At 43.9% G+C, this 21541-nt stretch overlaps 1 protein-coding gene across 1 annotated transcript in view; it reads left to right on the top strand.

Moving 5' to 3' along the window:
- The first annotated feature begins 4155 nt into the window (after window positions 1-4155).
- The window catches only part of SSE1 (shrunken seed protein (SSE1)), a 61821-nt gene continuing 44435 nt past the window's right edge, over window positions 4156-21541 (top strand). The window contains exons 1-2 of the mRNA XM_087384822.1: window positions 4156-4414; window positions 16158-16215. Coding sequence (XP_087240948.1) covers window positions 4346-4414; window positions 16158-16215 — 127 coding nt within the window. The 5' untranslated portion in view covers window positions 4156-4345. The remainder of the gene's footprint in view (window positions 4415-16157; window positions 16216-21541) is intronic.

Here is a 21541-nt window from a genome sequence, read left to right as displayed (position 1 = left end):
ACTCTTATGCCGTTTGGGTTATGTACCGCATTTGAGTTTCTCTGATTTTGAATTTTGTGAGCATTGTCTCTATGGGAAGCAGACTAAATCAGCCCATAAAAGAAGGGGAAAGAAAGATTTTGAAATGCTTGATTTGGTGCATTCAGACGTATGTGGTCCCATGCCTACACGGTCATTAGGCGGGGCTGAATACTATGTGACATTCATTGATGATGCAACTAGGAAAGTGTGGGCTTATGCTATAGCTCGGAAGAGTGATGTGTTCCAGGTATTTCAGAAATGGCTGGCCTTGGTTGAGAATCAGTCAGGTAGAACGCTTAAATGCCTACGGACTGACAATGGTGGAGAGTATCTCTCTCATGACTTTCAGCATTTCTGTGATACACGTGGGATTAAGAGGGAGCTCACATCCCCTCGTACTCCAGAGCAAAATCCAGTTGCAGAAAAGATGAACCGTACCATTCAAGAAAGGTTGCAATGCATGCTTTCCAATGCAAGTCTTTCTGGTGGTTTTTGGGCTGAGGCAATGAAGACTGCAGTGCATGTGATCAATAGATCACCTAGTAATGGTGGTATTCCTGAAGAGGCATGGAGTGGCAAGAAGCCCTCTTACTCTCATTTGCGTATATTTGGGTGTGAGGCATATGCACATGTGCCAAAAGAGCTTCGAAAGAAGCTAGATCCTAAGTCTAGGAAATGCATCTTTCTGGGTTATGGTGAAAGTGGAGAGATGGGCTATCGTCTCTGGGATCCAGAAGCAAAGAAGATCATACGCAGCCATGATGTGGTCTTCAATGAGAAGAAGATGCATAAGGCACCCATGAGGGATGTGGAAATGAGGAGAATCACTTTCCAGGATGTGAATCCACCTGCCTATGTTGATAGACAGCAAGCTGTCCATGCACCAAATGTGCAAGAAATGGTACCACCAAGTACTCCCACAGGTATACAATCAAGGGTAGATGATGGATCATCTATTGGTGGAAATGATGAGCCAAATGTGGCTGATATGCAAGTGGGATAGCAAGCTGAAATGCCCTTGAGAAGATCATATAGAGTGTCTAGACCGCCTCATAGGTTTGTTCCAGGGGTAGACTATGTGATGCTTACTGATTACGGGGAGCCTTCTTGCTATAAAGAGGCTATGATGCGTGAGGATCAACGCAAGTGGGAGTATGCTATGCAATCAGAGATGAGTTCACTTATGAAGAATAAGACTTGGGACTTGGTTTCTTTGCCACATGGAAAGAAAGCATTGCCATGTAAATGGGTCTACAAAATGAAGGTCACAGGTGATGATGTGCCTAGGTACAAGGCCCGTTTGGTTGCTAAAGGGTTCAAGCAAGAGAAGGGTGTGGACTTTGATGAGATATTCTCTCCGGTTGTGAAGATGACCACACTTAGATGCATTCTTGGACTAGTGGCAGCAGAGGATATGGAGCTTATGCAGATGGATGTCAAGACAGCTTTCTTGCATGGGGATTTGCATGAGGAAATTTACATGGTGCAGCCGGAAGGCTTTGAAGAAAAGGGCAAAGAGCATTTAGTTTGCAAGCTAAAGAAGAGTCTCTATGGTCTTAAGCAAGCACCTAGAGAATGGTATCAGAAGTTTAATGCTTTCATTCGGTCCCAGGGTTTTAGAAGGAGTGAAATTGATCACTGCCTCTACACTAAAAGGGCTAAGGATAATAGCCTGATAATCTTGGCACTATATGTGGATGATATGCTATTGGCTAGCAAGAATACTTATGAGCTAGATGCATTAAAGGCCAAGTTGCATGAGGCCTTTGATATGAAAGATTTGGGATTTGTAGGTCATATTCTTGGTATGCGCATCACGCGTGATCGGAGTAGGAAACTCCTTTGGCTTTCACAAAAAGAGTATGTTACAAAAGTATTACAGCGTTTCAATATGGAGGGGGGGAAGGCACTGAGTACTCCATTGCCTCCATATGTGAAACTGAGTCATACAGATAGTCCCAAATCAGACGAGGAAAGGGCCATGATGGCCAAGGTTCCTTATGCATCAGCAGTTGGGAGTCTTATGTATGCTATGATAGCTACTAGACCAAACATTGCATTTGTAGTGGGAGTTGTTAGCCGGTATATGGCTAATCCAGGAAAGAGGCATTGAGAGGCAGTTAAGTGCATCATGAGGTACATGAAGGGTACCAAGGAGATGTGCATTTGCTTTGGTAAAGGAGACATGCGTGTACTTGGGTACACAGATTCAGACTATGCAGGGCATGTGGATAGTAGGAGATCCACTTCTGGTTATGTGTTCACCTTTGCAGGTGGTGCAGTGTCGTGGATGTCTCGCGCACAGAAGTGCGTTGCTTTGTCTACCACAGAGGCTGAGTATGTTGCAGCCACAGAGGGTTGCAAGGAGGCTATATGGCTTGATCGGCTAGTAGGAGATTTGGGGATTCATACAGGTATACCGACATTGCATAGTGATTCCATGAGTGCTATTCAGCTAGCACGGAATCCAGTCTTTCATGCAAAGACCAAACACATTGAGGTCAGGTACCATTTCATCAGGGAGGTACTTGAGGACAAGCGCATAGAGCTCGTCAAGGTTCATACAGATGATAACCCTGCAGATATGCTGACGAAGAGTCTACCTAGTCAGCGGTTTGAGTATTGTCGTGTATTGATGGGCATTGGATAGTATGCTCACTAGTTATTCTCCCTTAAAGGCACATTGTCCTTTAAGTGGGAGGTTGTGGGGGTTAAAGGTCACTGTGCCTTTACCCCAGTTATGTACAATACTCAAACACATATATAAATGAATGAAAAAGAAGATTAGGGTGGTTCTGCACCCACCAAAACTTGTGTGGCTCTCTGTCTCTCTCTCCTTCTTCCGTTCTTGCTTCCGTTGAGAGCACTCTCACTTTATCAATGAGTAGTAATCACAATAATAATGGCTGATGAATAGTAAATATACACGTAATCACGTGCACTTGAACAATTATATCTTGGGTCATCAACTGATCTTGTCCAACATGAACATGTTGTGTAAAACTCTAATTAACAATAATTTGGTAGCATGGTGGTTTTGAAATCTCTTATTTTTAATCCTATGCTTGGTTCTAATGTCATCTACTAATGAGTAGGTTAGAAGGGTGTGCCGGTAGGGTTCAATGAATGATATAGCAAATATTAGTTTGGATTTGTAAGGCTAGAGCGAGGATGGATGAAGCAAAAGATGGTGACTTTGATGAATGCCTTTGCTAGATCATAGTGTATATTGGTTGAAGGATGTCACATGAGGCTGATTGATCAAGGCTTGAGCAATCTTGTGATGGGTTCATATTACATGAGTTGTATCATTGGTGAAGAATGTGGGTACTAGTTAGAGGTTTGGGCTACATTGTTTGCATTTTGTTTCTAAGTAGTGTTGGTAAAAATCATACACTACCACATACTGAAGGGGTGATGCAAGTGACTGATAATAGCAGATGTTGGGGTGCGCTCACACACAAGTATATCAATTGAGAAAATCAAATGGACACATTTGTTAATTTTTATGAGAAAATGATTCAAAAAACCCATATCCATCAAAAGTGGACAAAGACACTCCACCCCCTTTGACTTCAATTAATTAATGTTTTTTTGATTTTTTTTCAATCGGGCAAACTATCATCTTCTCAATAAGGATATCGCACTCACCACACGTTTGTTACTTCCTGGATACACTCATGGGTTGAGAGAGGATTTGTTAGGATCATCACTTGAAGCTTTAGGTTTGTATTCTAGGTAAGTTTCCCCTCAAAGCAATTATTTTTGCTGCATCGTTGATAAAGAAAGCATTATATCTTCATTAAAACTACATTCCTTAGTAAGGTGATTGTTTCATATGAATTCCATTAATTTTTGGAATTTTTGTTACCAAGATTTATTAGTTTTAGGACAACTTTCTTAAGTAAATCTCTCTCTCTCTCTCTCCCGCGCGTGCCCCTGTAGGTTCAATCACAGTGATTGTCCCTTACATAATTATCACTCCTCCTCCTTAGGTAATGTCCATTTGGAATTATGCTGTCGTTTAACAAAAATTTTGCGAAGGGGTTCTCTTGATGGAGAGATAAAAAGGAATTTATGTTTTTATTTTTCTAATCAAATGGCGGCAAAGGACGAAAAAAGGGAAGACTTACATTTGAAGATAACTAGCGATGCTATGCGTCTTTATGGAAGCGCTCATTACAAGCCGCATAGAATCTCATCGTCCCGTCCTTTAGGGCTGTAGCTCTCGCCTAAGCAATGCAAGGTGATTTACAATCCAGAAGCAGCTTGCCAACTTGAATGATCAGTGCGACAATCATTGAGTTTCGAAAACGAGCTTGCCATGGACTCTTACAAGGCTTGGGTCAGGCAAAACCGTCAATTTATTGCTTCCCTAGAGAGCATTGCCAATGTAAGTCATTAAGTCATTTTGATTCTTTTCGCTCCCACAACCTTCCCTTCTTTGCTGGAGAGGTTGCGTGTCCGTTAGGTTGGAAAACTGCCCGTACAAATCATTTTTTTTCTCCGGACGCGAGCCGCAATTTACATTTCGAATTTAGGTGTGGGGAATTTGCTGCGTGTGATCTTTAGACTAGCTAAGCTGTGTTACCCATCCCTTTCGCATTAAATTTTCCTTGGCGTCTGTAATATTATTTATTGTCAATCGTTAAGGTAGAGACTCATAAGCCAGGTTCTTACAGTCAGCTGATATAAGCTGTGTGTTTGTCATAGAATGCATCTATCTCAGGCAATAGGTTAAACCTGATATAACGTTTGTCACGTCACTCCGTAGTTGGATCTTCTGGAAAAGGCGTTTGATCTGCTCATAAGGTGATATTCAATAGTTGTACTTGAGGCAAACAAGCTTGTCTGGGTGAGTATCCTCTTACAGAGAAGCTCCAATTGATTGGGGCTTCTTCAATATCATAACGGAAACTAAGAAGTACGTTTGAGATTATGATTCTGAAAAGCGAATTTTGGTATTTATGAAAGGAACCAGGGCAGCGACTGTGAAGTCTCAAAGGTGCAAAAGAGCTGACACTATTTTTACAGCTCATCAATGATCTCACCCATAACAATCTGGTGGACCAAGTTGGGCTTGCTGATATTGGGATGAATTTTTCCATTTATAGTGGTGTGTTGCCCTAGCAGCTATCTTGTCTAAGTTTTTCTTGCTTAAATTGTCCTTTGGGAGAGACTAAAGTGAAATACTCTTATCTTCACAGGCAATTGCAGCTTGGATGAAGAGAATGTGGACTGCTTTTTGATTAGTCTTCTCCTTAATATTTGCCTTTGTCATGGCTAGCCCTAGTGCTGACATAAACTCAGCACCAAGACCTTTGTAGAGAGCTTGTCAAAGCACAACTAGAGGTCGATCACAGACTTCATCCACTTTGATGACCTGGACCAGCGTCCTATAGTTACTCCCTCCATGGCACTAGCCCTCACCAAGCTGTTGTCGGCCAAGATCATTTCTTCTATCCTTGGCTGACCGATGGAGTTGGTCCCAGCCACTAAAGTAGGCAGCCACACCCAAGGCTGAAGTCTGAAACGAGAATATCAATATGGAAATAAACCACATTGTCTCTGCGGGAAAGTAACGAAAGATTGTCCATAAATACCAAACAAGGAGTACGATGGAGATCTCCATCCATAGGCCAGTCGGTCATCACCCTTTAGCTTTCATTGTCTTTGGTTTTTCTTCAGTCTTATAGACCCTTTGGTCTTTCAAAAATATTAATAAACATTCTCTCTCTCTCTCTCTCTCTCTCATTTCGTGTTATGGCTCCCTCCCTCTTGATGAGGGAGGGACCACAGCAACCTTGGAGCACATTTTACTTTTACTTTGTATCTTGATGATAGTTGCGTTGATGATGATGTTGATGGTGATGTTGTACATGACTACTATTTGGATATGATGATGTAAGATATAGTTTTTGCCTTTGTATGGGTGAAGATGCTCGATTAGTAGCTCCACCCTTTCAGTTGGCTTGTATTAGGTTTCTCACAGTCTCATAGACCCGTCGGTCTTCCAAAGACTTTTTCAGCAGCAACCTAGGTAGTTTGTTGTTTTAAGAGGAGGGTAATGTCACGAGGACGTGAAAAGTGATTTAAAGTATATTCGTAACTCAACCTATGCTTAACCCAAGGTTAACCATGGTTAAGTGTTGTAACGGTTTGGCTGTGAGGGACTAGCTAGAGGAAGTGCACATTTCCTAGAAGTTCCTAAGGGCAAAGTCTAGGTGTACCACTAGGTCCTAGGGGCAAGGCAAAGGCTTTAAAAGGGGGGTCTAAAAGTTGGGTCCAAGGACAACGTATGGGGGTTAGGACTTTAATGTGTTGGGGTAAAGGCACATTGCCTACCCTTAAGTAAAGAATTAAAGATAGGACACCTATGACTGTCTTAAGACAGTCATAGGGTAAACCTAATCCTAATAAAACATAAGTGAGTTTGTGGTGTGGCTCACTCATCACTTCACACCCACACTAGTGTGTCTCTCTCTCACTCTCACTCTCTTGCTCCCTTCCTCCACTCTTCCCCCTCTCAACTGGTATCAGAGCTATCAAGCCTTCTCTTCCCTCTCTCTCCATCCATACCGTACGGACGTACGGACAGATCCGTGCGGCCGTACGTCGTCCGTACGGCCGTACGGACGGGCTCGATAGCGTGGTCGCGGGTGCGTGCATCCCAGGCGGCGCGGTTTTTCGAGGGCATCAGAGAAGGCGTGGTCGCGGGCGATTTCGTACGGCAGCTGCAAGGCGTGGTCGCGGGCGCATTTCGGCGCATTTCGTACGGCAGCTGCACATTTTGCAGGTCTTTGAAGAGGGCGTGGGCGTTGCCAGCCTGCTGCAGTACAGCAGCATAGCTGCTGTGTTTTACAGCAGTTCTTACATCAGCTGTACGGACAGTCCGTACAGCCGTACGGACTGCCGTACAACTTTGTACGGGAGTGATGAAGTCCTAAAGCTACATTGTCCCTTTTTTGAGTATCACAATCGCAGTATACTGTACGGCAGGTACAGTACGGCTGGCGCCGACATCAGCTGGGTACAAAAGTACAGCTTTTCTTTGCTGCAAAAATCTCATTTTTTTTTGGGGGGAAGTGTGCACCGATAGTACATAGGTACTCTGCAGGGACAAAAGTACAGCAGGTACTTTGCAGGTACTGGAAAGTACAACACATTTTTTGATTGGAAGAGGGATAATCCTGAAGCATTCTAGCAGTATACTGTGCATTTGTTGAGGTACATCAGGTACTCTCGTGTCACTCACGCTTGAGGTGACTTGTGCCACAGTGGTGGTGTTTGTGCAGTTACTTGTCATTCAGGAAGGTCAGATGCTTGCAGAAGCTTCTATGCATTTACTGAGTGCAATTCTCAATTTTCGGTGATCTTATCAAAGGGCTTTTGCCTGGATGTGGTTGCAGTATATGCCTTGAGGCAGTGTGTAGCCAGGGAGCACACATTTGCTTTATTTCCGCAGTGCATTTGGTGACATTTGTTGCAGGTCACATTCTTTGTACGCACTTTGAAAATCTCAGTTGAGCCACGCTTGGTCAGGGCGCATCGAGTTTACTCGGTCCCTAACCGCCCATCGTTGACAGTGCTCAAAAGATTTTCTTCTTGGTGTCTGTACGTTGTGATTTGTGTTGTTACTGAGTACACAGGGGCAGCCTATGCATTACACATTGTCAGGTACAAGTGTTAGAGAGATTTCATATTGCATGCTACCTCAGTGTTGAGGTGTTCTCCACTTGATTCAGGTGTCAGATCAAGGGGCTTTTGCCCAAACTTTGTTTGATAGTACTTGGGTTACCGACAGAGATCTTCAGATGCATTTTCTCCCCTTGGTATAAGGGTGATTGCTTGGGATTTATCCCATTTACTGTTGCAGGTTTTGTGACAGGCTGAAGGGTCATTTACTGTTTTTTTTTTTTTGGGGTGTTTGTCAAGTGGTTTCTGCAATTTGAGTCAGTGACATACCTCATCTGAGGTGGGAGAAGTGATCAGTACAGTCAGTACAGCAGTGTTTACAGCAGTGTTGGTGGTTTTGTCAGATAATTATGCACTGTTAAGCTCTTGTTGAGCAGCAGCAGCAGTCTGAAATTACTGTTTTTATGCCTCTTTGAGCTCAGAACAGTTTGTCAGAAGGCACAGTATTTGCAGGGACATTTACTGTTTTGCTGCAGATTTTACTGACAGTAAAAACAGAACCATTGAGAGTGCTTCTGGCTCTTGAATAGAGCAGGCTTTTCTGAGAAATCAGAACTTTTATTCAGTCCTTTTACTTCCAGGGAGTCAGGTACTTTCCTCATCTGATATGGCATCAGGAGGAGGTGATTCTTCAATTCTGAACATAAAGAAACTGGAAGGAGCACATAACTATGCATTATGGGCAGAACAGTGCTTGAATGTCCTTCTGTTAAAGAAGATTGCTAAGCCCATAAGGGTAAAGGGTGTCAAGCCATCTGATATGGCAGCTGATGACTGGGAAGAGCTTGATTTGTCCGCGAGGGCAGCTATCATGCTCACTATTTCAGACACTCTTGTGTTCAATGTACAGGCTGAAAAGACCTCTTATGGTCTATGGCAAAGACTAGAAGAATTATATGCCCAAAAGAGCTCAGCCAGTAAGGTTTATTGGTTGAAGAAGCTGGTTGATCTTCGCATGAAGGAAGGTACAGCTATGACCTCACACTTGAGTGAGTTTAATGCTATCTTTACACAGCTGATTGCACAGGGGTTGAACCTTGATGAGGAGTTCAAGGCTACTTTCTTGTTGTGTACTCTTCCTGAGAGTTGGGACACTTTCAAGACCACCCTGTCAAACTCAAATGCCACTCTTATTTATGCTGATGTAGAGAGCTCTCTTCTTATGAAGGAGATGAGCAGGAAGAATAATGCGGGCAGCAAGTCTTCAAGTGCTTTGCAGGTACAGGACAGAGGCAGGACTCAGCAGAAGGGGAGATCTGCTAGTAAGTCCAAATCTCGTAGTCAGTCCCGTGGCAAAAAGGACATTGAATGCTTTTATTGTGGCAAGAAGGGACATGTGAAGTCGAAGTGCTTCAAGTTCATACGGGATTAGAAAGCCAAGAAGGCTGAAACAAAGGATGCAGGAAATGCAAGCAAAGGCAAAGGCAAGGCCAAGGCAGATGACTTGGATGCAGTGAATGTTGCAGCGGAGGACAGTGACAGTGACACACATGATGTTTTATGCTCTTCTGCTGTAATAGCACATGCTTTGGTTATTGATGGCCATGACATGCACACCTGGCTCTTGGATTCAGGTGCCTCTTTTCATGTTACACCTCATAGGGAGTGGTTTACTTCCTACACAGGTACTCATGGAGTTGTTCATCTTGGGAACAACTATGCATGTCAGATTGCAGGGATTGGCAGTATACAGATAGTATTTCCTGATGGACAGTCATTTATGCTTGATGGTGTTCGCCATGTGCCGCAAATCAAGAAAAATCTGATTAGCACTGGCTTATTAGATGACAGTGGTTACCACACCACATTTGGGGATTCCAAATGGGTGATTACTGATGGCCAGACAGTAGTGGTCGAGGGTTTTAAGAGTGACACCTTGTACCCTCTTTATGTTTCCAGTGTGGGTAATCATGTTGTTGCCATAACCGAGCTGCCAAAGGTTTCATTGTGGCATAGCCGGTTAGGACACATGTCTGTTAAAGGAATGCAAGAACTGTCACGTTTGGGTTATCTGCCGTCTCTCTCTTTTTCAGATTTGCCTACTTGTGATCATTGTATTTTTGGCAAGCATTCTGTGACTCCTCATAAGAGGAGAACTCCCCAGAATAGAGCACCACTTGATCTAGTGCACATTGATTTGTGTGAGATGCCACAGTTATCACTAGGGGGTGCCAAATATTTTATTACCTTCATTGATGATGCCACACGTAAGGTGTGGGTCTATTTCTTGAAGCATAAGGGAGATGCCCTAGATGCTTTCAAGAGGTTTGTCGCTCAGGTTGAAAATCGGACAGGTCGTAGGCTGAAATGCCTCAGATCCGATAATGGGGGTGAGTATGTGTCACATGCTTTTGTGCAGTTTTGCCAAGCTAAGGGCATCAAACAGGAACTCACAGCCCCTCATAATGCATCTCAAAATGGTGCAAGTGAGCGGATGAATCGAACTATTCAGGAGAAGGTTCGATGTATGTTGTCTTATGCTGCATTACCCCATGGCTTTTGGGCAGAAGCCGTGCAAACAGCAGTTCACATTATTAACAGGTCACCAAATAAGGCTTTGGAGTTGAAAGTGCCAGAGGAGGTGTGGTCTGGCAAGCCACCCTCATATAAGCACTTACGGGTATTTGGCTGCGAGTGCTTTGCTCATGTACGCAAAGATCTCCGCACCAAACTGGATCCAAAGTCTATCAGATGCATCTTTATGGGATATGGTGACGAAGGTGAAATGGGGTACAGGTTATGGGATCCGGTTAAACGGAAGATTATACGCAGCAATGATGTCATCTTTAAAGAAGATAGTGTACACAAGGAACCCGTGCAACCTGTGGAATACAGGAGGGTTATTTATGATGATGTTGGACAGCAAAGAATGCCCATTTATATGTAGCAGCAGCCTGCTGCAGATCACCCTGTTCAAGAGGGTATACAGGCTGAAAATCAGCCAGATAATTTTGCCAATGATGCACCACTGGATGTGCCAACAGATGGGGCTGTAGAACAGCCAGATATGGTGGTACAGGCACCCGTCATGCATGAAGAACAGGCTGGACAGCAGCCTAATCCGGAACATTTTGTGAGGAGGAGCACCCGTGCACAACGGCCTCCTGCCAGGTTTGTTCCTGGAGCCAATAATGTGGCTGATTTTATCATGCTGACAGATTGTGGTGAGCCTTCCAGCTTCAAGGAAGCTATGGGAAGAACAGAGAAAAAGAAGTGGGAGAAAGCCATGCAGTCAGAAATGGACTCCCTACTTCAGAATGATACATGGGACTTGGTGCAGTTACCTGTAGGCAGAAAGGTTTTGCCATGCAAGTGGGTTTACAAAGTCAAAGTGGATTCAAATGCTTTACCTCGGTATAAGGCCAGATTGGTTGCCAAGGGATTTAAGCAAGAGAAGGGCATTGACTTTGATGAGATCTTTTCACCTGTAGTCAAGATGACTACTTTGAGAGCAGTGTTAGCTCTTGTTGCTCATGATGACATGGATTTATGTCAGATGGATGTGAAGACAGCTTTTCTTCACGGAGATCTTCATGATGAGATCTATATGAAACAGCCAGAGGGATATGCTGTTAAAGGGAAAGAACAGCTTGTGTGTAAGCTCAAGAGGAGCTTGTATGGACTCAAGCAGGCACCAAGGGAATGGTACAAAAAGTTTGATGCCTTCATGCAGTCCCAAGAGTATCATCGGTGTGAGACCGATCATTGCTTGTACACCAAACGGGCAAAGGATGGCAGTTTGATGCTACTCATTCTATATGTGGATGACATGCTTATTGCCAGTAAATCTCAGCATGAGATTAGTGTTTTGAAGAAACAACTGCATAAGTCTTTTGACATGAAAGACTTGGGTGATGCAAATCATATTCTTGGCATGCGTATTACTCGTGACAGGTCCAAGGGACTTTTGTTTCTGTCACAGAAAGAGTATATTGACAAAGTACTGCAGAGGTTTAAAATGGAGGGGGGGAAGTCCATTAGTACCCCGTTGCCTCCACATTTAAAACTCAGCAGTAAGGACAGCCCCAGATCAGATGATGATAAGGCTGAAATGGCCAAGGTTCCATATGCATCTGCAGTTGGATCTTTGATGTATGCCATGGTTGCCACTCGTCCGGATATTGCTTTTGCGGTGGGAGTCATCAGCAGGTATATGGCAAATCCAGGCAAGCGGCATTGGGAAGCAGTGAAAGGTGTCTTGAGGTATCTCAAAGGTACCAAAGACCTGTGCATATGCTATGGTAGGCAAGATGCATTGGTGCATGGTTTTACAGATTCAGACTATGCAAGGAATGCAGATAACCAGAAGTCTACTACCGGTTATATTTTCACATTTGCAGGAGGTGCTATATCATGGGTGTCTCGGTTGCAGAAATGCGTTGCACTGTCAACCACAGAAGCTGAATATGTTGCAGCCACTGAGGCCTGCAAGGAAGCAATATGACTTACTCGGCTGGTGGGAGATTTGGGCATTACAGGAGATATGCCAGTTTTGCATTGTGATAGTCAGAGTGCTATCATGTTGGCAAAGAATCCGGTCTTTCATCAGAAGACCAAGCACATAGAAGTGAAATATCATTTCATCAGGGAGGTACTGGAAGACAAGCGTCTTGAGCTTGTGAAAGTACATACTGATGATAATCCTGCAGATTTGCTCACTAAGAGCTTGCCTACAGAGCGGTTTGCACATTGCCGCCACATCATGGGATTAGGATGAGACCATTCTTACTTTATGGTCTTGTATACAGTAACTGTATATTGCTGTATTTTTATTCTTTTCTCCCCTTTAGGCACATTGGCCTTTAGGTGGGAGGTTGTTGGGGTAAAGGCACATTGCCTACCCTTAAGTAAAGAATTAAAGATAGGACACCTATGACTGTCTTAAGACAGTCATAGGGTAAACCTAATCCTAATAAAACATAAGTGAGTTTGTGGTGTGGCTCACTCATCACTTCACACCCACACTAGTGTGTCTCTCTCTCACTCTCACTCTCTTGCTCCCTTCCTCCACTCTTCCCCCTCTCATAATGAAGGGGCAAATGGCAAGGAGGAGATGCCATTTGTCATGCATGTGTATGCATGCCCTTCCCCCACCTTCCATCTCTCTCCCCTCACTCTCCCAGAGGTGTTGGACGTTTTCAGTTGTTCTTGTGCAGTTTTTGAGCTGTTTGAGGTGTTTCAAGCCTGTTTTGACTATTCCAAGGCTAGTACGCACTTCTAGGAAGTGCTAGAAGTCATTTTTGAACTTTTTGAAAATTTTCGTACGGACTGTACGGACACTCGATCCGTACAGACGCAGCCATACGGATGTTCGTACAGACGTGTTCAGCTGCCTCCAACAGGTGCCTGGGGTTGTCTTTTGCTGTGCTGGACCTTTGTGCACATGTTTTTGGCTGCGTGGTGGCTGCTGGAGCTGTTTTGGACCAGTGCAGGCTGCAAGAGGAACTTTTCCTGCTGCTTTTGGCACCTTCGATTGCACTACCCGGCACCATAGTGACCTGAGACTCTATACTTTATGTGACACAATAGGTAGAGATGGAGGAGCATGTTCTTATGTGATTCCCTAGATACTGAGAGATTTGGGAGAGAGATGGCATCTCATGTGTAGTGAAAGAGGTCTTATTTGTGGGTTTGCCTGCCCAGAAAGAAGATAGGAAAGCATGCTAGGTTGTGGCTTGGTTGAGGGTGGCTTGTATAGGCCAATCAGGCCCATAATTAGGGCAGGGTTGGGGCCCAGTTGGGCACCTAACTAGGTCTGGTCACCTGACCTGCCTGGTTGGGGCGACTCAACCTAACCTGACCTTGCTTGGGTCGGGTCAGCTCGACTTACAGGTCGGGTCAGGCGGACCATCTCAGCGTGCCCAAGCAAGCCGATCGGTCCAGTTTGGGGCCTATTTAAAGGTCCCCCGCTTACTCTCCTAGTTGGTCATTTGTGCCCTCTTTCCTCACATGTTTTCCTTTGGCTGAGGTTGTTTTCCTGGATATCTGCAGTTGCTATTGCCTAAATCTCGTGTCAATTTCTCTCTCTCTCTTTCACATGCTTCTGCACGTGCACTACTTCCACACTATCACTCACGGCTATGTGGATATGAGCATATACATGACTATCTTGATCAAAGGTATACTCACTTTTCGTTCATGAGGTCACCCCATTAAGATCGAGAGTGACAAAGGACACAGTCCCAATAGCAGCAGGTCATTGACGACTTCTTTGTAGGAGACGACGTGACTGGGAGGTGCCAGGAGTGTGACCTCGAGTTTCAGATACACAAGGTCAGTAGTAGAGTGGACATGGGACCTACGAGTACCTGTTCCATCCGGGCAATCATTGCTGCATCTTGACGTCAGGTTGCCTCATTTCACCCATGGGTACCACCCTCAGCAAGGAGTCCAGGACACCAATAGCAGATCTTAGATATGTTCTAGAGACACTAGGACTCCTAGTGGGACCATTGGATTGAAGGAATGCCCACACTGTTGTTTGTTGCATTGTTATTTTTGAGACGCATCATGAAGATTACAGAGAATTCCAAATGAGAGAAGGATGCATACGCTTGGGTATCCCCCCACAACCAATGTGACTGAAATGGCCGCCTTTAGGGAGCATTTTCTCCAACTAAGTGAGGATGGTTTTATTCGATTGCCGAGGTACTTATGGGATCCATCTATCCCATGCAATACGAATCACCGTGAGACCAATGCTAGGCATGCATGGCACCGTAGAGACCTGAGATTTTGTACTTTTTGTGACACACAAGACGTGGAGATGGAGAAAAATGTTCCAATGCGATGCACTGGATACGTGGATTTGGGGGAAATATGGCATCTCATGCATATTGAGAGAGGTCTTCTTTGTGGGTGTGCCTGCCCAAAGAGAGGATAGGAAAACATTTTAGTGAGGCCCGCAGTTAGGGGAGAGTTGGGGCCCAGTTTGGGCACCTAACTAGGTGGGATCACCCGACCTGCCTGGTTGGGGCAATCCAACCTAACTCGACCCTGTTTGGGTTGGGTCAGCCGGACTTACTGGTCAAGTCAGCCAACCAGTCAGCCTGCCTAAGCAGGACGACCAGGCTAGTTTGGGGCCTATTTAAAGGTCCCCCTCTTACTCTCCTACGTGGTCACTTGGGTCCTCTTTCCTCATATGTTTTCCTCTGGCTGAGGTTGTATTCTTGGATATATGCAGTTGCTATTACCTAAATCTCGTGTTGATATGGCCCATAGAATACAGAGAGCCTGGAGACCACGCCCTCTACCACAGCATGAGACGGCCAGACAGACAAAGATACGGGACGTCTTTGCAGCCCATAGGGCAGCCATGGCACATGGACATGTCTTTTGAGTCCTTATCTGAGATTGAGTCTAGCTATTGGACACCAATAGCAGATGTCGGATATGTTCTAGAGGCACGAGGACTCCCAGTGGGACCATCAGATTGGAGGAATGCCCACACTGTTGTTTATTGCATTGTTTATTTTGAGACTCATCATGAAGAATACAAAGAATGCCAAATGAGCAAAGGATGCATATAACCCTGAGCATTGGTTGCAGAAATGATTCTTTCTTCAAGGACTTGGTTGGTGGTTGCAGGGGAAACGTGGAGTCTCCAACTTTCTCACATCCTCTACTTGTGATTAGGCATTTGCAGCCAAAGCCAGAGGAAAATACAATATTTATTATATGAAGTATGGTGATTTGGATTTGAGTAGCGAGGCAGGGGAAAAGTTTAGTTTCAGGAAGGGGAATTGGAATTTTTCATAAGTATGGCTACCCCATTGTAGAATTCTGGGAAAAAGTTGCAAAATGAGAGAAAAAGCAAGGCTCTACTTGCAACAGCAGTGATAACTTAGATGCAGAAAAGTATGATTAACCTCATATGGATTAAAGTTCTGTCCAAGCTGACAAAATGGTTGTTTTGCAATAATAGAGAATGCTAATCTACTTCAATTGCTTTAAAGATCACTGACACAAGTAAAATGCATATTGAGAATCCCATCTTATGCATCATTTGCAAATCGTAGAGACTTCGTAGTTACAAAGAAACATGTTGGATTGGTTTGTAGTCTTTGGAAACAAACACGTTATACAGTTCTGCTTTTGGATATGGAGAATTGGACGTATGATATCATGACCAGCAAATTATATGGAAGTTTGAGGCATGTGACCTTAGTCATACCCTTCCTGTGAATTTATTTCTGAGTTAATTGTCTCATAAATTGCACTGATGTGGTTGTCTTCCCTTGTTCTCAGGCTTTAAATAAATGTTGATTTAATGGATTTTTTTGGCAGATGCTATTCACATTTGCCAAAAATTATGCTTTTAAAATTACTGAAAAGGGATTGCAGCTGTACATAATCATTGTTTTATTACATGGAGCTTTGTTCAGTTATGAGATTTGCTTGTTGCTGATGTATGCTATTTTGATTATTTGTTTGTTTTGTAGACATTGACTTGGTTCTTGCCTGAGCGGTTTACAAGCTCTGAGGTTGGGACAGAAGCTGGTAAAGACTATTCGCTTATCACTCAGCTAATAAGGTTTCCTTAGGTTTCAAAGATATATATGCAAGGATACAATGTTTACAAATGTGGGCCCAATACGTTGGTAAGGGCTTATTATACGTGTCTTAATTATATGTAATGCTTTAGCTTCCATATATGAAATATGAAATTTTGTCAAGCTCAGAAAGGTTATCAATGTTTAGCGGTGTTAAATATAGGTGAATTCGATACTACCTGTAATAAGTTTGAAAGGTGATGAGGATTGCATGAACTGCTGCTAGAGGCCGAATATGGCCTATGGGACCAAATACAACATTACAAGAAAATCAAACACAAAAGGTAACTGAGAGCAGTCTTGGTGGCTGTTGCTATCAGTGTGTTTAGTGCCTTGAAGTTGCCTAAGGGGTTGTTTTCAATCTTTGTGATCTGGGTGACATATGTGCCTACAACATTCGTGTGACCCTGCTGTGAGAGAGCTGTCAACAATGTGTCGTTTAAATCTAGAATGTGGCAAGTCTTGCTTGCTTAAGGGAATGTGCTATATGCTCTAAAAGCGCACGTGTTACTGAATCTCCAATGCCCCGTGATTTCAGTGTATACATCATCATTCCTCCCAAGGTATCCATGCTGTCCCTCCACATTACTCTCCATGAGTAGAATGTTACAATGAAAGTTGGGAATTGTGTAAGTTACCACAGGGAAAGAATGCCATTTGCACTAAATCCCATAGAAAAACTAAAGTCAATATTTTGTAATGGACCAACTCTTTGGTTCTCCTCGAATTCCCGATTTCCACACTTGATTTGTTGAGAAACTAAGACTCTATGGCTGATTTACAGGCCCTCCAACATAATTAAAGCTGCAGTAGTGCCCCCGTGACCCACTACATGGGGTATTTCTTTTCCTATCCTATTTGTTCCCTAGTCTAGGCTGAGTAAACTCTTGGGCGTAGGACATATCCTGGGTGCTCTTTTAGTCAGGTCTCCTCTTCGTACAAGAGAGGAGCATCCTTCCAATAGAAAGGGGTAGAAGATGGGATGTGACTGCAAGAGTGGTCACACCTCGTTAGATGTGCCCCTTTGAACTCTCCCTTAATCCTTAGACCTTAGGTACTAGAATTTGTAAGGTTCCTTGACCCCTTTCCCTACACTTTAGTTATTCTAATCCCTTTTTTTAAACCTTAGGCCATGACCTATAATAACTTAACATAACCTTTTTCCTTTCTCTATCTCACTTAATGACTTCGATTTTAGAGCCTTCTGAACCAACATTCTTCCCTTGAGTAATCCCATTGATTAGCATACTAATTTGGAAAATACTGGGTACTCATGTCATGACATTCCCTCTTGCTTAATTTTTAGCTGATTTGAGCTAGTAACTTAGGTTAATTTCCTTTCATGGGTAGTGTTTGTGGACTACATGTAGGTATAGACAATGGAAGTTTCCTATAGTTCTAGGATAACTTTTCTCTTTGTTTTCTTTGCTATCTTACCCATCCCCTCGAGCTTCTACCGCAAACATAATCCCTTAGGTTTATTGTATCGTAGTCCTTTCTTTTGATAAAATAATAATCGAAAGGAAGGGTAATAATAGTTAACTTGGTTAGTGTCTTGTAGTTGTCCTTGTTATTTTTTTCATGCACCTCATGGAACTTCTTTTGCAAAATGAACAAATGGTCTAGTCTCAAGTGGCTAGCGTAAAACTACTCTATGATAAACAAAGGTCTAGTCCCAAGTGACCAGCTTACAACTACTCTTCTATGAAAAACAAATGGTCTAGTCCGAAGTGACCAGCTTAGAACTAGTCTTCTATGATAAACAAATGGTCTAGTCCCAAGTGACCAGCTTGGAACCTCTATAATAGCATACCTCTTGATATCTTAGCGTAATGCATTGAGTAATACATTGCTTTTGGTTTCCGTTTACCAAGCTGAAATAGATTAACAATTGGGTGGCAAGTCCAATCCTCAATCCCTTACAATGTATTTTCCCATTGTACTCTCAAAGATACAATTGGTAACCTCCTTCAAGGATCGAAGTGGATGGCCAATATAACATTGTTTGTTGGTACCATGACCTCCAATGTGGAAACCCTGAATTACTCTTGGGTACCATCAAACTCTCAATTACTCTTAGTGCTTTCCAAAGTACCCTCCTGCGATGAACAATATTTCTCTCTTTCTAGGTCTTCTTTTTCTCATCTCTCAAAGGTTTATCTCTTGTGTTAGAAATAATGACAATAGAGGGTATATGTAGTGGAATACTAATAGAGCCTAGGAACTCACATAGTGGTGTTTATATGTGGAATCCAAAACTTCTTTTCTTATGCTACTTAGCATAGTTTTGTAGTAAGTAAATGGACAATGAACAGGAGAGATTTAGAATCAACAAAATTTATAGTTCTGTCCACAACGGACACAATACAAAAACAATGTCCAGTGTGTTGCATAGTTTTGTAGTAAGTAAATGGACAATGAACAGGATAGATGTAGAATCAACAAAATTTATAGTTCTGTCCACAACGGACACAATACAAAAACAATGTCCAGTGTGTTATCCTCCAATAGCAGAGTGCTATCTAGATATGAACCGATGTACATAAATAACAGTTGTTCTCCTACTTGCGTGGTACTTCCAAAACACTCGGCTTGCGTGCTCCCTATGAGCTTAGGTGGGCCTCGTTGTCGTGCCTCACAAACACACCTTCAGGTTTATCCTCTCGGACAGCTACAAATAAGGCAGTGTTTGAGACAAGCAAGATACAAATCATGTCACAATCACAGGCGATGGCATTTTTTAAATCCACCCAGCTCTAGAGAGAACAGCTCGTCAGATTTTGCACACTATTTTTTTCCTTCATGTTTTCTCTAGAGCCCTCATCTCCCTAGGTGAATCTAGATGCCAATGTCAAGACATGGAGGCCCCTAGCATGCACCCTCTTGGGATAAACATTAATTTCTTTAGCCCTTGGCAATTCACACATTTACGTGCACCTAGATCCTCAGCCTTAGATTCACCTAGTCTGTGCCATCACCCTCACCAAGGACCTTGACATTGATTCCTTTGACCATTTACGTAAAGCACATCAATATACAATGTAAAACCGGCCCTCTTAAGGAAAATATTGGTTGACCCTTCCAAGGTCATCTTATCTTAACTAGAGCATGACATTCCTTCCCTCTTTAGGCATCACCATCCTCGATGATGAAATCTGAAAATGCTCTCCGCATTTGGTACATGGATTCCTAGGTAGCCTTAGATAGAGGTAAACCATGCCATGCAACCTACATCGTGGGTATCTTCTATAGAGAAATGATAGGGTTTGCAGTGGAGCGATAAAAAATAGACGACACTCAGACAGAACTGAAGAACGGAACTCAGAAAACATAGTGCCTGTTTGGTAATATGAAAAACTGAATACAAGAACCTCAAGCTGTCGTGTCTCAAGGACCGTGGCTGAGGCGAATCAGAAAGATGATTCCATGTAGAGAAACTGTAGAAAAGATAGCAGCAAAGGGAGCGAAACGCAGTCCTCCGTGTAGCTCGATGATGACAAAGATGATGAAGGGCTGGAGCTGCCCTAGGAAATGGCTGAAAAACAGCATGCTCTGAGGAAGGAACCTTCAGGCTATCTGGAATAGCAACATGATGAAGAAAAGGAGCTCATCTGGCTGTAGATTTGGAGGTATATGCACAGCAGAGGATGAGGAGATGTGGAAGCTTGTCGGCAACCACTCAGGAGCATATCTGGAGCAGCAGTTGGAGGTCTAGGGCTAGATCTGAAGGAGAGGAATAGAGAGACAGAGGAGTTGGGGCAGAACTGGAGCAGAGGAGGCAGAGAATGAGTTGGGGCAGAACTGGAGCAGGAGGGGCTGCAGCAAAGGATGGAGGAGGTGAGGAGCAGCTGCAGGTCCTGTCACTGAGAGTGAGGGGGTAGGGAGTCTTTTATAGACCTGACCCAGGAGGTAGGTCAGCTGGTCGGTCAGTTCCTAGGTCGGTGGGCTGGCTAGCTGGTCGGCCAGTTATGGTCGGCCATTTTTTGCCTTTCTGGCCACTTGTTTGGCCCTGCTGGCTGTCCTTTTGGCTGGCCTGTTTGGTGCCTTTTGTGCCTTTGGCTGGCCTTAATGCCCCCTAAAATAGGGATTGCTGATAGGTGGTATGTTTGCCCCTAAAGTGGGGATTGTAGTTGCTTAACACCCCCTCTCAATTGCCAATTTGGAGGGGGAGACATTGTGTGCTTGGAGCTTCGTGTAGAGATGTCGACGGTGGCTATCCCTGCGAAATGCCCAAGAGATGCAATGCAAAAATGCAGACAAGGTCACAAGAGGAGTGCCCTTGCAAGGGAATTGTTCACTTCCTCAAGTGCCTGAGTTACACGTATGATCAGCAGAAATAAGAACACTGTGAAGCTCGAGAGAATAAGCCACCCCCTCTCACCGCTGAAAGGTGGAGGAAAAAGCAAAGGTAAAGAACAAATATGTCGTAGCAGCAGTGATAATCCAGAGATGGTGGGATTCCGCCAAAGGAAGAGGTCGTAGCTGAACAGTGAGCCAGTGTGTGCCCGATCTTGGACCTCGGGAGAGAGGAGTCTATCCCCGCCTCCATGCATGTAGAAGATTCGAAACAACAGTCATCAAGACACATCTGAACAGAAAGGGTCCCGCCTAGCGAGAACTTGTAGATCCTGGAAGGCGATGCCGATGGAGATCTGGTAGAGGTGAAGGATCATGACCTCCTTGTTCGAAGGAAGGGGGAGTGTCAAGCCTGAAACTGAAAAGGGAGGGAGGGATGGGAGTAGAAGATGGAGGTAAGAAAGGGAGGGAGGGATGGGAGTAGAAGATGGAGTTCTCTCCTGTAGTGCGCAACGGAATGAAGAGGAAATTGATATGTTCATAGGAGTGATGCTCCCCGTACCTATGTCCATGAAGAAGCAGGATCTTTAGATCACTAGAGATCTGGGGTCTTTACGATAGGGTTTGCAGTGGAGCGATAAAAAATAGACGATACTCAGACACAACTGAAGAACGGAACTCAGAAAACATAGTGCCTGTTTGGTAATATGAAAAACTGAATACAAGAACCTCAAGCTGTCGTGTCTCAAGGACCGTGGCTGAGGCAAATCAGAAAGATGATTCAATGTAGAGAAACTGTAGAAAAGATAGCAGCAGAGGGAGCGAAACACAGTCCTCCGTGTAGCTCGATGATGACGAAGATGATGAAGGGCTGGAGCTGCCCTAGGAAATGGCTGAAAAACAGCATGCTCTGAGGAAGGAACCTTCAAGCTATCTGGAATAGCAACATGATGAAGAAAAGGAGCTCATCTGGTTGT

This window comes from Dipteris shenzhenensis, chromosome 14 (assembly GCF_047967505.1).
Source record: "Dipteris shenzhenensis isolate YYH24624 ecotype China chromosome 14, Dip_SZ_1.0, whole genome shotgun sequence".
NCBI classification, from domain to species: Eukaryota; Viridiplantae; Streptophyta; class Polypodiopsida; order Gleicheniales; family Dipteridaceae; genus Dipteris; species Dipteris shenzhenensis.
The sequence above is the reverse complement of the archived record's forward strand: the minus strand, read 5'-3'. Positions and strand labels throughout refer to the sequence as shown.